The 20,789-nt window shown below is 38.0% G+C and overlaps 1 protein-coding gene across 1 annotated transcript in view; it reads left to right on the top strand.

Moving 5' to 3' along the window:
• Nucleotides 206–20,789, top strand: part of LOC109707335 (pullulanase 1, chloroplastic) — a 45,883-nt gene continuing 25,299 nt past the window's right edge. Inside the window, exons 1-16 of the mRNA XM_020228517.1 lie at nucleotides 206–678; nucleotides 1,603–1,738; nucleotides 2,593–2,645; nucleotides 2,822–2,927; nucleotides 3,414–3,550; nucleotides 3,645–3,844; nucleotides 3,940–4,089; nucleotides 6,045–6,105; nucleotides 16,346–16,466; nucleotides 17,669–17,759; nucleotides 17,867–17,960; nucleotides 18,490–18,585; nucleotides 19,851–19,991; nucleotides 20,078–20,128; nucleotides 20,349–20,419; nucleotides 20,556–20,648. Coding sequence (XP_020084106.1) covers nucleotides 370–678; nucleotides 1,603–1,738; nucleotides 2,593–2,645; nucleotides 2,822–2,927; nucleotides 3,414–3,550; nucleotides 3,645–3,844; nucleotides 3,940–4,089; nucleotides 6,045–6,105; nucleotides 16,346–16,466; nucleotides 17,669–17,759; nucleotides 17,867–17,960; nucleotides 18,490–18,585; nucleotides 19,851–19,991; nucleotides 20,078–20,128; nucleotides 20,349–20,419; nucleotides 20,556–20,648 — 1,910 coding nt within the window. The 5' untranslated portion in view covers nucleotides 206–369. The remainder of the gene's footprint in view (nucleotides 679–1,602; nucleotides 1,739–2,592; nucleotides 2,646–2,821; nucleotides 2,928–3,413; nucleotides 3,551–3,644; nucleotides 3,845–3,939; nucleotides 4,090–6,044; nucleotides 6,106–16,345; nucleotides 16,467–17,668; nucleotides 17,760–17,866; nucleotides 17,961–18,489; nucleotides 18,586–19,850; nucleotides 19,992–20,077; nucleotides 20,129–20,348; nucleotides 20,420–20,555; nucleotides 20,649–20,789) is intronic.

The following is a 20,789-nucleotide window of genomic DNA, read 5'->3' as shown; positions in this document are numbered from 1 at the left end:
AGAAGTAAAAAAACAGTTATTTTTATCTGAACTCAAATTTTTTCAAAAATCTATTCAATCTGAATTTCAAAGTCTATATATAGTGTACAGCTAGCATTTCTCTTTCGAAAAAACTATTCATGAATAAAGAAAAGATATTTCAAGAAACGGACGAGGAGGAGGGAACTGACCGCAGTAGCGCAGCCAGGTGCGGAAGTGCCAGAGATCACGCCACACGGCCCACACGTCTTCTGCTACCAGCCGAAACTTTTAAAACCAACACACCAGCCTGCAGCCTGCAGGCTTGCGGCCGAGCTCACTCAAAACCGCCGGTGCGTCACTCCTTCCCTCCCTCCCGTCGTCATCCCCCAACCGAAAAAAGAGAACGCCATGTTCTTCTCCGTCGCCTCCTCGCCCTTATCCCCCCTCCCTCTCCCCCTTAACCCTCCAACCCCTTCTTCTTCTTCTTCTTCTTCTTCTTCTTCTTCTTCTTCTACCTCTCAACCTCTCCTCTCTTCTCCATTTAAGACCCTCCCCTTATCACTCTCACTCCCCTCTTCTTCTTCTTCTTCTTCTTCTTCTTCCTCTTCTTCTTCGCTCTCTTCTCTCTCCATTGGTCGCTTCTCGCACCGGAGTCGTCGCCTTACCGCCTCCGCAACCATGGAGAACACTCTTCTCCCCGAGTCCCCCCTTTCTCAGGTTCTCTCTGCGCCGCGCTCTTTCATATGTTTCACAATTGGCTTAGTTTAGAATCACAGGGACCGAGGAGGGAGGCATTAATTCACCAATTTACATGGAGATTCGATGTTGATTTGATTGTGCATAGAAAGTTTGATTTTGCATTTTGCAAGTGTGATGTTTCTGCAGGGAAAGCGTAATTGAGAATGCCATTTGCAATTTGCATTTTTTGTGTCAAATTTGGAGTGGCATTTGTTCAAATTACTTTGTAAATGATGCCCTTTAAGTTTTGTTTTAACCAAATTCTCGCCAACCTTTCTCTGCTTCGCTTTATATTTGTGGAGAAAGAAATGAGAGATTGCAACTTTTCAATCAACATTCCTGACAATGCTTCGCTTTTCATTTGCCAAGAAAGAAATGAAAGATTGCAACTCTTCAATCAACATTCCTAACAAATGACCGACCGTCTCTAGAGCAAGTGGCAAAGGGCTTGGTGGTTGGTACCTGAGACCCAAGTTCGAATCCTAGTTGATTCACATTTCTGGCTAAGTTTATTTTTAAATGAAATAAACGAAGCGGGTAGCGTGCTACCTATCTCTCAAAAAAAAAACATTCCTGACAAATGGTTAATAGCCTGCTTAGACTAGCTTCTGCTTTTGCTTAAAGCTGAAATCGCCTCAATAAGAGTGCTGCAAACAAAAAAAAAAAATTCTTAAGGCTTTGTTGTGGCGGGGATTGAAAATGAGCTTCTGAGCTCCAAAAGTAAAAGTTTTAATTTAAAACTTCTACTTTTCATTAAAAAAGAGAAGTCGTTGAAGGGCTTCTAATAGTTCTATTAAACAACAATACTACAGAAGGTCCAGCATAGCCAAACAAGCCTTTCTCTAGTGTTTCAACCTTTCTCTACTGTACTGGTGAACTTATTATCAGGGATTGTATTTTCAGGACTTATTGTCATATTCAAGGGCTTATTGGGTTGCAAGATCGCTCATTGCTTGGAATGTTGATGAGGATGATAATTCTATCTATCTCTATGCTAGCAAAAAGGCTAACATGTTCCTATCAGATGACGGCGTTGGAGGTCGGAGAATGCATACTTAACGCTTTCTTTTCATTTTTAAATTGGTAAAAATGTAAGAGGTGATGCACTTTGAAATGCGCATGTTAGTTTTAAAATTTTGATTTACTACTTAACCTTGTAACTATTTTAATCCTTGTAACTAGTTTACATTTACATATCTCAGTAAGTTTTTTTGGAACTTAATGATTGTTAAAGAAAGTATAGGATGTTCCGTAATGTAATGGAAAATTCCTTAAGGTTACAGAACATTCTGTCAAAAAATGTTGAGAATACTGTCAAGATCTGATTTAGTAAAATTACAATTTCCAAAGTTTAGGTAGTCAACTCAAAATATGCTTTGATTCAACTCAATATTGCGACATTGCAAATAGTTGTTAAATTTCCTGCAAAAAAATTAAATTTCCTGCAAAAAAAAAAGTTGTTAAATAAATAAACTTGGAACATTAAAGAATGTTGATTAAGAATTGACCTTTTGTAAATTTATAACATGTTCGAGTCAAATTTATCATAATTAATATCACTCAATTATGGCAACGGTTCAAAGAGCAATATTTTATCAAATATATTATCTTTAGTTCATTGGTACCCTAGTATTGGTTCTTGTTTTAGAGAAACTCTATATTAGTTTCCTGCTGTTAGGACCAAGGATTAGTCATATCAGCGAAATGCTAGCTCAATTCTCCTCTCACCCTCCTCTCTCTTTGTATGTTTATCATAAGTACCTAGATATGTAGTAGTGATATATATTTCCATTTGTAGGAACAGATACAACTGCCTTTTGTCATTTTTCTTTGTTTTTACGGAGATTATATAAATTTCTCTTGGTGCTGAACCATGTTTTCTCTTCATGTTAGGTTATGATGTGAAAATTCAGCTTGAACCAGATCATTGTGCGCTTCCGGCAAACGTAAGCTGTTGATTTTCTGCCAAATCTTACAATCTCTTGATACAGATGCTCAGCATTTGCATGCCATTATTCTGATATACTTGAGCCTGGTTGTGTTGAAAGCATGGCATGTCTGCAGAAAAGTGTAGAATTTATGCCTGTGAGGTCAGATTTCTCACGAATGACTTGTATTTCAGGTGACCGAGAAGTTTCCTCATATTAAAGATTACAGAGCTTTTAAGGTTCCAAACTCGGATGTTCAAAACCTTCTGAAAAGCCAGTTAGCTGTTGCTTCTTTTTATGGCAAGTTTTAATCCTTTTTCCTAAAATTGTGGATTATTTATGGTTTTTTAATTCTATTGATTTCAAGGAAGTGATTCATAGGACAACTATCTATGTGAGAAACTGCGTGGTGGGACAAACCTAGCACTCAATAGTTTTTATACGTTGGATTTTGGAATGCAGATTTTCTATCTTTTCATACTTTATGTTTCTTCAAATTTCTATCTTCTTTGGCCTTTCTTCCAAAGCAACAGGCATCAATCAATGAGGATTAACAGCACATCAGTTAGAGCTAACTTTAACGAGTTTGATAAAATCTGTTCCAAAATCCATCCAATGATCTGTTGCAAAAGAGGGTAAAAAGTATATTTTAGGAAAGAGGGATAAAAAGGGTTATTTCATTGTCCAAAATTTCCCTGTAGTTGTCGATTAAATTGCTAATTAGAATGCTTCTCTATGCTTGAGAAAATTTGTTTCTTTGATATTAATTTAATTCCTAATATGCAGCCAATGGGAAATGCAAGAATGCTACTGGTCTCCAATTGCCTGGAGTCTTAGATGACATGTTTGCATATAATGGTCCACTTGGTGCAGTATTCAGTAAGGAAGCAATTGCACTTTATCTTTGGGCTCCTACAGCACAAGTATGATACATGTACATCTTTCCGGTTAAACATTGACTATGTTTTCATACTTTAGTGTGTTCTATTTTGCTAAAAGAACATTCTATGAAAGTAGGATGTGAGTGCGTGTTTCTATGAGGATCCATCAGGTGGGGTTCCACTGGAGTGCATCCAACTCAAGGAGCTAAATGGTGTTTGGAGTGTTGTTGGTCCAAGAAGTTGGGCAGGCCGCTATTATGTTTATGAACTTTCCGTGTATCATCCAAGTACTTCAAGAATTGAGAAATGTGAATCAAATGATCCTTATGCTAGAGGGTTCGTTCAAATCATTGATTATAGTAAAATGTCAACTTCTGTACAGTTATTCATATTTTATTTGTTTAATTGTTCTAAACATTTTGTTGGAGTAGGCTTTCTTCAGATGGAAAGCGGACTTGGTTGGTCGATCTTGATTGTGAAGATTTGAAACCAGCTGGCTGGGATGAATTGGCAGATCAAAAGCCAAGCCTTCATTCTTTTTCTGATATCAGCATATATGAGTTGCATATTCGGGATTTTAGGTAATTTTCTAGTTACTTCTGATCAATCCGTTTAATCTAAACTTTAGACCAAGGATTGCCCGTGCCAACTGTTCCATACTTTTGTCTTACCGTGCCGACAAGTGGCACATGGTCATGTCAACACTGAACTGATAATTTTTTAAAAAGTTTTTTGGGGCCTTTTTGAATTTCTTTTTTTTTTAGGTGAAAAATTTTAGAAATGTTTTACCATATTTGAGTATGTAGATCTTGTAAATCTACAAACATTTGGAGAAATTAGTGAGTTCCATTGCATATAATGAGACCAACTTTAATTGAGAAAACATGAATAAGATGATTTCCATCAATTTCTTTTATCATTTTAAATCTAGTGAGTTTACCCATGATACTGTTTTCCTACAAAATTATACCCAACTATGACTTAAAAGTATTTTTCCATACATATACTGTAATAATATATAGATTATGATTTTCTTTTTCGGTTGTTAAAATCTATGTATTTCTATTCTTACTAAGTTGTGTGAAATTTAACATAAGCTATTTTTGTAGCCGTTAGAGATTTTAAAACACTCTAAAATCGAAACTTTCATGAATATTTCATTACAAAACTCATGACAATGCATGCTAGTGTGCCAGTGGTGTGCTGTGCTAGTGGCACGGTAGTTGTAGCTTCGTTCTTAAGATTAAACTGTATGTATTTACAGAGAAATTTGCCATGCTATATTAGATTTCTTGAAAAACCTTGTTACATGATCATGAAGCTGTTTCCTTTTACTTAAGAGGAACTATAGTGATGAGGTTTTCACAGAACACTAAACAGCACCTTTCCTTTTCTTTTTATACAAGTACGAGCTTACAATTATATTGAGATAGTTTAAGTTTCAGCAGAAAAACCTGATGGATCAAATGCCCATGCCAATCACCTCTCAATCTAGCATACCATAAGAATGAGTCGTGGATCTTCAATTGTGGAACTAATATAAGTCAATTATCGATAGATCCATGGTTCAGCTGATGGATAAGCATCAAGGCAATCATTATCGTTGCTGCAGTATGTCTTGTTTTTTGGGTTTTATTTGAATGAATCTTTCCAATCTCAAAGAACCTTTCAATTAATAAATAAGTTTAGAGAGTCTGGATTAAAATTGTTTCAATTTTCTTTGTTAAATTGAAGAGCTTTAATTATAGTTGAAGTGTCAGACTAAATCTATATATGGATATTTTTTTCTGTGCGACATGATTGAATTTGAAGGTTGTCATTCCTGAATCAGCTTTCTTTTTCAATTCTTATGTGAATTCAGAGCAAGTCAAGCGTGAGACTTGAACTTTCCAAGATACGTATGAGGTCTAAAACCTAGTGCCATCTATAACATGCGGACGAGCAGGGCTAGCTTGAGCAGCCATCAGCTGATCTTACTCTTTGATGCTTAATGGATGATGTGTGCCTATAGGCGCAGGAGGCCCAAGAAATCCTTAGTTGATACTTGTATTACATGTTAAATTAATATCATGGGCCTTAAGAGCCCCACTCCTGCCATTATAAATCTAACAGAAGCCATTTTGTAATTTACTAGCAAGGCTACAAATTAAACCACTGCTAATGGATACAACAGAAATGGCAACGTTTCTAGCAGAAAATTTTGTACAAGTGGGCTTGGTTAACTAGCAGCTGCGGTTGTTTCATTGTGCTGATTGTTTTTTTGTCCCATGAGCAATTTGTATCAGCTCTTGGTAGCAAAAGCCTTCTGAAGTTGTGTTTAATGTGGAGGTCTTGCCCTTGTGGGGCGCGTCAAAGCTATAGCTGAACTTACTAAGACAAGCAATTTCTTGTATGGGTATCATGAGATCATAATTCCTTTTTCATGTTCATTTAGGTTATTAATGCCTTTGATATTCATCGTTGTTTCTTCCAGTTCTCTTTCTCATTTATGTGTTTGGACTCTAAATCTTACGCTGTAAGTTTGATTTACTTGTAGTGCCAGCGACCACACTGTGGATCCTGATTCTCGAGGAGGTTATCGTGCCTTCACCTCCCAGGTAGAGATCATAGTATTTACTTACCACTTTACGCCATGCTTTTTCTTTTTTACATTTTTTTAATATATTTTTTGTTTAATATATTTTTTTAATATATTTTTTGTTGTATGATAAACTTGGTGGGTTCCTTAGAGTGATCCCTGTGCAATATCTACAAAAAGCCCTTGAACTGAAGTCTTTTAGTTAGTACTACTATTATTGTGTTTGGATCTTGTTAAATTCGTTGATTTGTACTGTAACCTACAAAAATTTCGGTCGACCAAAATTTGCTTAGATTTCACTCAGCAGAAAGTTTATTTCATTTTATACAACTTTTAACGCTTTTGGATATCAATTGTTACAACTTGTGATCTATGGAAACACTTATTAGGCCTCACTTGAGAAACAATTCCAAATAAATCTGTTACAGTCACCTATTCGTATTAGAATTAGGGCTTCTGTTTTAATTTCTTCTTTATTTAAGACTATTATTAGTTATTTAATTTGATTCATGTTAGATTATTACTCCTCGAATTCGGGTTTCTAGATGCTTATAATAAGAGGCTAAAACCCTCCCTATTGTTTTCATCTATTAATTTCATCAATAAAGAGAATTAAGGTTTTTACCTTGCCGGTTCTCTTCTCCGATAAAGAAGAGACACGTTCACGTTGGATCTAGGATTAGGGTTCTTCCAATTCGTTGTCCCTCATTCTATCTTCACCGTGGCATCGAAAACCTAGGGTTTTCGTCATTCTCTTGCGTCCCCACTCATTCTATCTTGATTGTAGCGGTTGTTTACAATGAGAAGATTAGGAATCGGCTTAATTATTTCTCCAAGCTGTAACCTATCTTACGTAGCTTTATATGGTATTGAGGGGTCTCGCTTTGGCCCATCCAAGCCAACAAGACCTCTGTACGGGTTGCAGTGAGCTAGCTAGCTTATCCGGAAGTGATTTCAGCCACTTGTTGCACTGTATTAAATTAAACCGAGCCGTTTACGGCTAAATAGGCTTATTTGAGCCTGAGTCAAGCTAATCTGAGTCTAGATAAGAAATTTCGACTTGTTTTAATTTTAGTCAATTTTTTTTTTAAATTTTTGCATGGCACCGAAATGACGCTTCTGAAGGTAGGGCTGTTGTTTGAGACAAGTTTCTCTTCACCCTGACTTATTTAGTTAGCTTTTTAACAGACAAGTAAACAACAAGATCCCTCATTCTTTTATTTTAGAAACTTTTTTTATCGGGCTTTTTTCTTTTAGAAACTATTTTTTTATTGGACATTACCAGTGTTAGCGACGAAGGGATTGTTTGGAAGAGAAGGTTGCCCAGTTAAGATACGAACATGAGGGATGGCACACATAGCATAATATAAAAAAAGGGTAGAGGAGAGGATTGAGGGACAGAGGGAAGTTACAGACATTACACACACTCTGGTTTTCTCGTTGGCTCAGGCTGATGTCATGGTTTATGGTTTGAAGTTGTGAATGCCCATCTGGACCTGGACTAGTTGATCAGTCTAGCCCACTAGAACATTCATTATCCGTTTTTTCCACTGGGGTCAAGGAAATGCAATCCTTACTCGACAGCTCAAAGTTGACCAGTACAAAACCATGTGATCTGTCCTTGTTTATGTACCCCAACGGCAAAGCTGTAATTGTTAAAATTGGAACGTCGAAAAATAGATATAGAAAAAATACTTAATGCAGGAAAAGAAAACATAAGGAAAGAGCACACTGAAAATGAACGTGGTTCGGCCAACGGCCTAGTCCACGGGCGAAGACGGAGCAAAGACTTTATTTATGTCAAAAGGCGGAGTACAAAGATAATCTCTCAAAAAGACCATAGCTTAATTAGATCCGAAACGCCGAAAGTCGCATCCGCACAAAAAACTTAAGTGGCTCGTCCCTTTTACCAAGGCGCACCACGTCGCCACTGCCGTACGGACGCCAACCTCAGAGAATGCAGACGGGTTGGGCTTAATTTTGAGGAGCTTAATTATGCATGGCTTCTTAATTATCCCACCGGCCTCATTAACATAGCCACATTGTATGGCTCCAACATCCAAATTAGAGTCTAATTAGAACTCTAATCTAATTGAACTTCCAAACACAAGTCTAATTCTAATTCAATTAGAATTAGACTCCTACTCATAATCCATATAAGCCAAATTAAATATAAATTATATCTAATCCCAATTACATTAGGATTTAATTCCAAATTTAGATACTAAACCAAATTTAACAATCTCCACCTTGGTTTGATTTCTAGTTTAGCTGCTATGTCGAGATTGTCACAAAACTCCACCTTGATTTAAATTCTCCTCAATACTTCTTAATGCTCCCTGGTGCTCCGTGCTCCGTCTTCTCCAAATGCCCCATAGGGCCTCAAGTGCTGCCAACCGCCACCTAGTCCAAACAATGCTTGAACTTGGCAATAGTAAGAGATTTAGTAAACATATCCGTCGGATTGTCCTCAGTATCAATTTTCTTAACAGTCACCGTGCATTAGCCCCTATATTTATAAATAAAAAAATTAAATTATAATTTTTTTGACTTACCTAACAAGCAAATCTGCGATATGAAATGTCTTTGCCTTCTTTTCAAGCGATTCCTTTTCAAGCGACGAAAAAAAGAGAACAAAAATAATTTTAGGAAGATATGTAAGAACTGAAAAGAAAAAAAGAGAGAGAAGATAGCTAAGCATCGGCAAAAGAAAGAAAGGGGGAAGAAAGAAAGAATAAGAAGGAAAGAAAGATGGGGTGCGTGGGTCGGGGGAGGGGATTTGTATGAATTTATATGTGAGATCATGGGCCTTTAGGTTACCCAAAGGCCAAACCAAACAAAACAAAAACAAAATTACAAAAAGACAAAAAGAAAAAAGCATCAGACATGATGCTGTGAGCTTGTGACATGATGTGAAGAGCACTTGAGAGGGATCCAAAGAGCATATGACATATGCTTTGAGAGGGATCCAAAGAGGAAAAAGCAAAAGCAAAAAAAAAGCAAAAAAAAAAAAAAAAAAAAGGTATGCAGCGGCACGGTAGTGCCGCGGCAGATGGGCGCGTGCTGCTTTGTCTTGTGTGGCATGCGGCCATGTGCCGCGGCACCCAGGGGGGTCCGAGACCCTCCCTGTACTGTGCCCCCTTCTTGGGGGCACGGTACGGCATGCTCCCGTGCCGTACGGCACGGGCGGAACTTCTATCCTTGGGTGAAGCCCATGAACTTAATTAGTAGCTTGTTGAGTTTTTCTCTATTTTTTAGGAAAATCGATTTGAGGTTAAGATAGGAATTTTTTTTCTTGTAGCAAGGGAAGGGTGGCAATAACCATAAGACTCTTGAATTTTGATTGAGAGAAACATAAAGGTGTGGGTTGTACTTTGGTTTCTTCATATGAGGCAAGAATAAGTGCCGTGGCATTGGGTCGTGTCGGAAACTTGCCGGCGCGGTCGCAAGATGGGTGCCGGGCAGTGTCGATGCGTGCCGGTCATTAAAATTTCATGTGTGCCGACACATAATAGCATGAAATATTTATTTTATTTAGCAACAATATATTCTAACTGTTTATTATATATTTTTATCAAATATTTTGAACTTTATTGAGAAAATTATTTACTAATTTAAAGAATAGAGGGTTGTGAGTTGTGCCATCGGCACAGGGGTTGCATCGTGCCGATATTTTATTTGCACGATACGGCACGGTATATATGGTCCGTGCTGATAGGCACTTAAATCCTTGATATAAGAGATACATCTCTCTCGCTCTTCCTGTGGTCGTAGGCAACTTGTCGAATCATGTAAATCGTTGTCTTTTTTTGTGCATTTCTTTTCTATTATTTTTCGCTATTTCTTTGTTCGTGTACTTTTGTTGACAGCACATGCAGGACGATCCTAAGTCCCAACATGGAACAACGTCAAAGTTAACAAATTTTGGCATGACATACCTTGATTTGTAGATAATGCAAGAATTCAATATCTGGAGCACTAGCTTTCTATCGAAAGACGACTCTTCGATGTCAGCACCAGAAATACAACAACGAGCAAATCCAAACAAGTCCTAGATGAAGGGTTCGAAATTCGCCTCGGAGCCAATCCAATTACCTTGCAAGCTATTGAGCGTTAAATAGAAAACCAAGTCTCACCACGCGACCATCAATGAGCGCTTAATCGATATAAATATGGACACGATGAGGGAGGCCTTCAATGAGCACTTAATTGACATCAAATATAATGATGATGAAGAACCTAAAGGATTCACGGAAGGCTACGAGGCCGTCAACAATAGGAGGTAGGAGGTTGAAGTGGCGTCGAAGCCCGAATTGCTTGATTGACTTTCCAAAATTCAACGGTGATGATCCAATCAGTTGGATATTCTAAGCAGAGCAATACTATCATGATGCAATTGATGATGGTTGGGTCAGATTAGTAGCGATTCACTTGGAAGGTGATGCAGTTTGCTTGTACATGTAGTATAAAAATCAATTAGACATAACTCTGTCTTGGCGACAGTTTTTGCAAGCCCTCACTAAGTGATTTGCTACTACCAGGTATAAGAATTTTGATATAGCAATGCATGATATTAAACAGGAAGGTTGATTACAGGATTATCAAGTAGAATTTGAAAGATTGAATAACACGGTGAGAGATTGGCCCCAAAGTGCCCTCATTGGAGCCTTTGTTGGTGGTTTACGTGAGGAAATTAAAATTGAGGTATAAGTAAAATGGCTAGAAATTTTATTAGACGCATTTGATGAGCCATGGGTAGTAGAGGAGTGGTTTGCACGACAACGATCGTATTGGTTGGAGTTGTCTTCCAACTTAAGTAACCAATAGTCTCCCTTTTCGGTGCACATCTAAGCGACAAAATTTACACAAATTGTCAATTGCCAAACCAAAGAGGCAAATTGTGCAGTCACGCAAGATAACATAGAACAATTGCATGAGCGTCGAAGGAAAAACCTATGCTACAATTGTGATGAGCCGTGGACTTCAGGCCACAAGTGTAAAATACTACACCTTTATGTCATAGAAGACAGTAAGGTCAATGATGATAATTGCTATGAGTATGACTAGGGCAATAATGAGCTAGTCGTATAGGAGGAGACATCAGATGAAGAGTCTGACTCAGCACCACCAAAAATTTCACTACATGCACTCTCGAATATCACTGTTCCCTAGGCTATGATGGTGCAGAGAAGTGTTAAAATCGGTCAATCTCTGTCTTAGTCGACATTAGTTCCACGTACAATTTTATTAATCCCGACATCCTCAAGAACTTGAAACTAGAAGCCGAACCGAATACTTCTTTTGATTTGATGGTGAAAGAGCGAAAAATTAAAATGTGAATCCAAGTGCCAAGGAGTTAACTTTCAACTTTAAGGCCAGAAATTCAACGCTGACTTATTCGTAATCCCTCTTAAAGGCACTGATGTTATCTTTGGATTAGTGTGGCTTCAATCCCTTGATAACGTATCGTTGAATTTCAATAGTATTCAGATGGTCTTCACTCTTCAGGCATAATGGCCGACCGATGGAGTTAAAAGCTCAAGAATCGATGCAAATTGAAGGTATACCTTGACGAAATTTTTTGACTTTCTTCTTCTAGTGCTGCTTTCTTGCTATTGCAAGCAGATAAACAAAGTCTTGGAGAGATTGAGAAAAAAGGCCTCTACATGAACTTAACGTCTAAACTCGAGCTGACGATGGAGTCTCATCCAGCGCGAAAAAGAAGGGCCAATGCTGAAATGCAACAACTTCTACAAGAATTTGCTAATGTTTTTTCTTAACTAAAGTGACTTTCTTCACCCCGAATGCACGATCACTGCATTCCGATTGTGCTAGGTACGACTCAGGCAAATGTTAAGTCTTATCGCTACCCGTATATTCATAGGATAGAGATTGAAAAGGAAGTGAAGGAGATGCTTCTGATATTATACAATCGAGCCATAGTCCATATGCAAAACCGGTGCTACTAGCGAAGAAGAAGGATGGATCGTGGCGATTTTATATCGACTTCTGAAAATTGAACGGGGTTATAGTTAAAGACAAATATCCGATTCCGGTTATCGGTGAACTTTTGGATGAATTAAACAGAGCTCCCTATTTCTCCAAGCTTGATTTGCACGCTAGATATCATTATATACGAGCGCATCCAGATGACATGCATAAAATGGCCTTCTGGATTTATGCTGGGCGCAATAAGTTTTTAGTCATGCCTTTTGGCTTGACTAATACTTTATCGACATTTAAAGCCTCATGAATGATGTCTTCCGGCCCTATTTGTGAAAGTAATTCTTAGTCTTCTTTGATGATATTTTTGTTTATAGCCAATCATCGAAGGAGCATCTGGATCATCTTCGAGCTACTTTTCAGATACTGCGTGAGCACCAGTTATATGTCAAGCAATCTAGGTGCTCTTTCGGAGTTGCTTTTGTTTCTTATCTTGGTTATATTATTTCAGCTGACATTATTTCTGTAGATCCAGAGAAAGTCAAGGCAATGGTGGAGCGGAATGTCCTGATATCGGTACGAGCTCTTCGGGGATTTCTCAATTTTATCGGATACTCCCTCCGGTTTTTTAGAAACTATGACACCTTTACCGCTCCGTTAATAGCGCTATTAAAGAAAAACACCTTTTAATGAACTAAGGAGGCTACCAGAGCTTTTGAAGGACTAAAGACGGCATTGACGATTACGCACGTACTTGTGTGAGACCCCAGATAGTCCTATATATGAGATATAATAGGGCTAAACTCTTAACCTGGCTTAAGCATTTTGGGTGGTGGCAAGGCCGAAGAGGTTAAGAGAGTTAAGCGTGCTAGGACGGGAGTAGTCCTAGGATGGATGACCCCCTGGGAAGTTGGGGCGTCACAGATGGTATCAGAGCCAATTACCAGCCGGAAGTGTGAGATGAGTCTCGGCTGAGCCAGGGTCTGGATGACGGGCTAGCGAGATGAGTCTCACATTGCCTGGTACTTGTGAGTCTGAGCCTGACGAGGACATCAGGGCTTAAAGGAGGGGAGATTGTGAGACCCCAGATAGTCCTATATATGAGATATAATAGGGCTAAACTCTTAACCCGGCTTAAGCATTTTGGGTGGTGGCTAGGCCCCAGAGGTTAAGAGAGTTAAGCATGCTAGGACGGGAGTAGTCCTAGGATGAGTGACCCCCTGGGAAGTTGGGGTGTTACAACTTGCATGCCAAATTTTGATAGCCCCTTTATGGTGGAGGCAGACGTGTCGGAAAAAGGCTGAGGGGCAGTGCTCTCGCAGAATGATCATTCTTTGGCCTATTACAGTCAAGCACTGAATGGGGCGATTGTGACCCATATTAGCATATGAATGTGAAATGCTAGCGATCATCTCTGCTGTCGAGTTGTGGGAGCTGTATCTCCTAGGTCGACATTTCATTATTCGCATCGACTACCAGAGCCTTAGATACTTCTTGGAGCAGCAAATTGCTACTCTTGCACAATATCGATGGCTTTCCAAACTATTGGGATATGACTATGAAATCCAGTATAAGAAGGAACATGAGAACTCCGCTATTGATGCTCTCTCGAGGCGTGATATTGGTTTGGTTGAGCTCATGGTTGTAAGTTTTCCAACTTGTTCTTTTTTGGACGACATTGGTACTAACTATTTTCAGGATGAGGAGCTTCAAAAGCTTAAAAGCTAGTTAGAAGATTCGGCTAGTACTCCTGAAATATATGAATTTCGAGATACATTCATATATTATCGTGGTCACATAGTACTAGGCGAGGACTTGGTGTGAAAAAAATAATGTTCTACATAACTTTCATGACACACCATTCACGAATGGTGGATTTTTGAAGACTTTCAAACGACTTGGAGCAAGTTTCTATTAGCTAGGTATGTGTGAAAAAAGTGCTCTCTGAGCCGAACGCTGTTGTAGCAAGAGCCTTCGACTTCTTCTCTTTATAGAGGCATCAAGGAGTATATTTCAAAGTATCCCGTCTGTTAGAAAAATAAGTACGAGGCGCCCAATCCCAAAGGCTTACTTCAGCCCCTGCCGATTTCAGAGTGCGTTGGAGAGGATATTTCTATGGACTTCATTGGATGACTCTTGAAATCTCAAGAAATGTCTGTGATTATAGTAATAGTTGATCGGCTCAGCAAATATGCGCACTTCATGGCTCTCTCTCATCCATACACCACGCGAAGTGTGGCACAGGTGTTTGTTGACCATATTGCTAAGCTATATAGCATGCCCAAATCTATTGTATCTACTCGTGATCCAGTATTTCTCGGTGCTTTTTGGTAGAAGTGTTTTGCTTTGCATGGAGCTAAATTTCACATGAGCACATCTCATCGTCCTCAAACTGGTTGCCAAATAGAGGTGCTAAATTGAAGCTTCGGTGAGCAACCTAAGAAATAGATTCAATTTTCGCCATAGGCAAAGTGGTTCTACAATGCCTTGCACCATTCATCGATAAATACTGCTTTGTCTGACGCTCTATATGGTCGACCACCTCCGACTTTTCCGACTTACTCCGGTAGATGCTATGTATGCAGAATTAGTTGAGCGGGATGAACAAATAAGAGTGCTTAAAAAGTATCTTAATGCGGCACAAAATCGTATGAAGCAAGTTTATGACGACAAGTATCGCGAGCGCACGGTTTAGATTGGAGATTAGATGATTGGAGATTAGATGCTCCTACGACTTCCCTCATACCGGCAGTTGAGCATCCAACAACAAAAATTTTAGGAAGCTTTCTTAAATTTTACGGACCATTATAGTTTGTTGAAAAAATTGGTAAAGTAGCTTGTCAATTGGAACTTCCTTCCATGGTGACTATTCACAACATTTTTTATGTTTCAAAACTTAAGCCATACAATGGAGAATCCGATGCTACTATTGAGCTTCCCAACGAGCTTGAGGAAAATATGCTAATTTCAACAAACTTTTGGGCTAGGTGTAACGCCCTAGTAGTCCCACATCGGATGGGAAAATGATTCTAGTCTCACATCGCATGGGAAATGATTCTGCTTAGAATATATGAGGCCTACACGCTAGTAATAATAACTGGATTTATTCATTTTGGGCCGGTGGTTTGGGCCCAACGAGTTATTGTTGCTAGCTGGTTGGGTCGTTACAATTGGTATCGGATCTGAATACCAGCCGAAAGTGTGAGAGCTAAGTGCTATGTGGGACAAAGTGCTATAGGTTAAGTTCTATGTGGGACAAAGTGCTATAGGTTAAGTTCTATGTGGGACAAAGTGCTATAGGTTAAGTTCTATGTGGGACAAAGTGCTATACCAACGGATTTGGTGGGAGCTACCTCTTGAACCTGTAGGAGACACCTCTAGAATCTCACATCGTCTAGTAATTTTGGTCTGCATATGTGATTTGGTTTGGACCCAACGAGGATATCAGGGTCTAAATAGTTTGGTTTGGAACCGATGAGGACGTCAAGATCTAAAAATGGGGAGTTTGTAGTGCCTCATTAGTCCCACATCGGATAGGAAAATGATTCTAGTCCCACATCGGATGGGAAAATGATTCTGCTTAGAATATATGAGGTCTACACGCTAGTAATAATAACTGGATTTAAGCATTTTGGGCCGGTGGTTTGGGCCCAACGAGTTATTGTTGCTAGCAGGTCGGGTCGTTACACTAGGCGATGCCGTCGAGTTGATGGGAGAATGAAGACAGAGATTCTAATAAGATGGAACAAGCGGCAGCAGGATGAAGCTATGTGGGAGGATGAAAGATGAAATGATATGGAATTACTCTAACCTCGCACCTTGCGATCAAGGCGTGTCTTAAGGGAGAGGAAATTATTGCAATCACCTATTCATATTAGAATTGCAGTTTTTATTTTAATTTCTTTTTTATTTTGGATTATTATTAGTTTTTTACTTTGATTCATATTAGATTAGTACTTCTACTCAAATCAGAGTTTCTAGATGCTTATACATAAGAGGCCAAGCCCTCTTTGTTTTCGTCTATTAATTTCATCAATAAAGAGAATTAGGATGTTTACCTTGCCCCTTTGTTTTCCAATAAAGATAAGATTCTACTAAAATCACACCATAAGCAGTCTGTAACCCGACATCCTACTACCTTTTGTTTTGTTTTTTGTTTTTCCCTTAATATATTGACTTGATGAATTATTAGATAAATCTTGCAGATACCCCATTCTAAGCAGCAAAGTTTCAAGTCATACTATTGTTATTGATAACATCATCTAAGCATGCCATAATATGAGCAGATAAACATTATTATTTAAATCTTTACACAGGATTCGGCTGGTGTATCTCATCTTAAGAAGTTGAGTGATGCTGGTTTAACCCATGTGCATCTTCTGCCAAGTTTTCATTTTGGTGGTGTTGATGATATTCAAAGTAACTGGAAATATCTTGGTAAATAGTTAAGTTGCGAATAATTAAGTCCATCAGCTTTCCTTTTTTTTGGTAATTTGTTCAGCATCATCTCTTTGACATGAATCCTTGGCTGTTCGACTCAATATGCATCAACAAAAGTATTAATTTTTGTTATGTATACTGTAAACAAGTGCCATGTCTATTATGGTTTCTAATTTAATCAATCTTATAGTAATGTAATAAATGTGGAGCATCGTCATTATGCCAATTCAGGCACAAGATGTATGCTACGGAAATTTGCAGGATGACTTGCATTTTTGCACTTTTACTTTACTCAGCTGAAGCCTTGACTGCATGCACAAGTTTCCCTAATATCCATGACTACTAAAATGTGTGTTTGCTATGAAACTTCTTGCTAGAAATGGCTGAAATGGCTGAAACTGGGTATTTTCATTGGTTTTCGTTGTATAAATGCACCTTGCTTTCTCTTGTGTATATCATATATAATAAGCATTGTCCTCAAGCTTTAATGTAGGCTATCATAAATGTTCTTTGGTACTAAAGTCACATAAAACTTTTTTAGTCAGCTCTTATTGTTTAGGATTTAAAGATAAAGACACCTTAACATTTGAGAAGCTTAGGAAAAAGATAAGAAAATAGCAGAAAGGTTCAAATAGTTTTCTACAGCCAATGATGCACAGGAAATTCAACCTTGAACAAATTATACTGAAAACAAGGAATTATGCTTTGGATTGGTACATATTAGAGCATCGGTGACTGAAATTGAAGTCAATTTTGTGTCTTTTGTGTTTGGATTGCTTTTGAAGCAGCTTTTTGTCTTGGATTGTATTATGCTTTGGATTTTGTGACTATTGGATCATGGGAGACTAAAACTGAAGCCTATTTGGTATATTTTTTTAGCATGGATTGTTTCCTAAACAGCTTTTACTTTTGGAAAATGGATTTACTTTTGAAAAATTGTTGGTCATGGATATCAATTCATAGTTCACAATTGTTTATGTGTTGGAAATGTTTTCCCTCAATAGTATAAATATGATAAAAATTGCTTCAGCTAAAGCTACTGGAAGTTTATTGTGTATTTTTGCTGTTTTTTCTTACCTTGTCATTTGTTTACATAGATGAGAATCAGAGTGTAGCTTTGAACATGCTTGCAGTTGAAGCTTACTGTCCCTCTTGTTTCGTAACTTGGTTTTTTTGTGTCATCTGAATCGCTCGAGCAGATGAGGCTGCAATGGCAAAACTTCCTCCAGATTCAGATGAGCAACAAGCGCAAGTTACAGCTGTTCAGGATGAAGATGGTTACAATTGGGGGTATAATATTCTTATTTTTACTTCCAAGTCTCGACTGTCAACTGCTAACTAATTTCTCAACGTCATTCCATATATGCTTATAATTGGCAATTTCAAACAAACAAAAGGTACAATCCTGTGCTTTGGGGGGTTCCAAAGGGAAGCTATGCTAGCAATCCAAATGGTCCTAGTCGGATTCTCGAATATCGGCAGATGATTCAGGTGTAATTTTTTGCTTTGATGTTCATTCAACATAGGCCATTGTTCTTAACACTCTTGGAGGGCTCTTGTTTTGTGCCTATTGACAACGAACCTCAAATATTAAAACAAGGATTTAAGTTCCGTGGCATGGGATCGTGCTGTAAACTTGCTGGCACGGTATGGCATAGTGCGTGCCGGCTGTACCAATGCATGCCGGTCACAAAAAAATATATGTGTGCCAACACATAATGATATGAAAATTTTATTTTCTTTAGCAACAAAATTGTAGTTGCTTATTCTGTATCTTTATCGAATTTTTTGAACTTTGTTGAAAAAATTACTTATTAATTTAAAGTAAAAAAGGTTTTGAACTGTGCCATTGGCACGAGAGCTAGATCGTGCCGGTATCTTATTGGCACGATATGGTACGGCCCGTGCTGATGGATACTTAAATCCTTGATTAAAAGGACGATAGGTGGCTAACATGGTTGAGGAAATTGGAAATGGATTAGACAATAGGTACTTATCTAACTAAAATGGTGCATGACAGGCCCTCAATCGCATTGGTCTTCGTGTTGTTCTGGATGTTGTATACAATCACTTAAGTGAGAATGGTCCCTTCAATGTTAACTCTGTTCTCGACAAGGTTAGAACTTTTTAATTTTGCGCAAACTTACCAAAACGTTTTGTAACTATTTATTTTCCATATGACACTTACCTAAAATGTTCTGTGACTATTTATTTTCCATATGCTTTATGTGCCATTTCCTTATGGGTGAAGGAAAATACAAAAACAAATGATCTGATATAAAAGATTCAGAATGTAGGTATTGTGATGTATGTACAGTGGGCTATGGATTTATTTGCTGCGGTGTGGCCGCATGCCTATTTGCCATTGGCATATCAAGTGCCAACACTAGGTAGAGTTGGTATGGACCTTGTATAGAGACCCTTTTATATGTCGGCATGCATCTAATAATTTTAATTTTAATAAAAGTTATATTTCAGTAAATTAGAATATCTCGACCACAAGTATTCAACATATGCTGCTGTCTTTAAATCTAAAGTGCTGAACCTTCCTGATGCTACTGATGGTTCATGAGATAGTATAGTGTATGATCTTGTATCTGGGGGTGAGGTTAGCATCATTTTTTATTCTGTGTTCTGTTGCTATTTTCAGAATTACAGAATTTAAGATTTGAAGCTTGTTTGACAGTTGCCCTTAATTTTGTGTTCATAACACTACTGATATATTGCTTTTAGTTATATTGAATTTGTTGGAAGTCAAAGAAACGCTTCTATGAGTGTTGCAGATTTGATTTTTGTCTTTTGCATGGTGTAGGATTCTCTCTTTCCACTCCTATTTTACTGAAGAGTATTAACATGTTTGATGTCTTAATTTTTTTTTTTGTTGAAGTTTGAAAGCAATGACGACCCCAAACATGATGTTAAGTTGATAGAACTAAATCTAAAATAGAATTGGCTTATTCGATAACAAAATTTAAACTAACCTGAAATGATTGGGTGCCAAATGAGTTATATTTTACCTGGAGCCTTCAAGATTCCCAATTGTAGCCAGACCTCGCACTTGGTCTTGTCATGACACTTGAGTAATGAAAACTAATGTTGAACTGTGGAAACAGTAATGTATTTGGACTGTTTATGAGCAATTTTTGCTTCCCTTGGTAGACTGGTCAAAGTATGTTGTTTTTTTTGACGGTGGATTTGATCCATTAACATGGGTCCTGATTCCATTGTGTGCTTTAGGATTTAGAAAATGGGCTTACCAATGCTCTCTTCTTACATTTACTTATGTTCTCTTACATCTTCTTACGTCTAATATGCTGTTGAAGGAATATCTATTTGTATATCTATTTTTGCTTCTTAGTGATAGTTCAAACTCTTTTACAGGTCGTTCCTGGGTATTACCTTCGAAGGAATGCTGATGGTGGCATCGAAAATAGCACTTGCATGAATAATACTGCCAGTGAGCACTTCATGGTAGAGCGCCTAATTTTGGACGATCTTCTATACTGGGCGGTGGCTTATAAAGTGAGTCTATGGATGTAAATTTTACCTTCTTTCTGCATCTATAATCTAGTCTGGAAATTAAAACTTCAGTGTGTGTGCATGGTTAGGTTGATGGATTTCGTTTTGATCTCATGGGACACATCATGAAGAGCACAATGGTAAGTAGCCCTGAGTAAACTTGGCTGCTAGCATAAGGTTGACCTTTTTTACGTCTTTTGAGTTGTTAAAGATATGTGCTACTTGTATATTTCCTTTTTCATTACTTAGTTACCTGTGGTTCAAGTTAAATTATTAATAGTTAGTACATTGTCTTGACTAAATCATTTTATATAATCAATTGTCCTATGCACAGAATCTTGATTATTTTTGTGAATCTAGGTAAAAGCAAAGTCTCTTCTTCAGAGCCTAACAAAGGATAAAAATGGAGTAGATGGTACAAAGATCTACATGTAAGGGTTGGGACTGTCTTACTAATTCTCAACATTATAGATAATAATTGCAATGGTTTGATAGTAAATTAGTTTTTCTTTGAGATGACACTAAAAGAATTTTTTCTACATTTCAAACCAATGTGTATCACCTCAGATATGGTGAAGGGTGGGATTTTGGTGAAGTCGCGAGAAACCAACGTGGAATAAATGCATCCCAATTGAACATTGGTGGCACTGGGATTGGAAGGTACTTCTTCAGTCATAATCACTTTATATATGCATAGAAGCATCTATATCCATACATGAATCCGGAACTCGGAAAAGGTACGGCTGGCTTCTCCAGCAATTGTGGTGGGGCCCACCTCTGTTTTTTTTTTTTTTTTTTTTT

The sequence above is a fragment of the Ananas comosus genome, linkage group 3 (assembly GCF_001540865.1).
Source record: "Ananas comosus cultivar F153 linkage group 3, ASM154086v1, whole genome shotgun sequence".
NCBI classification, from domain to species: Eukaryota; Viridiplantae; Streptophyta; class Magnoliopsida; order Poales; family Bromeliaceae; genus Ananas; species Ananas comosus.
Note: the sequence above shows the minus strand (reverse complement) of the source record. Positions and strands in the feature narration are given on the sequence as shown.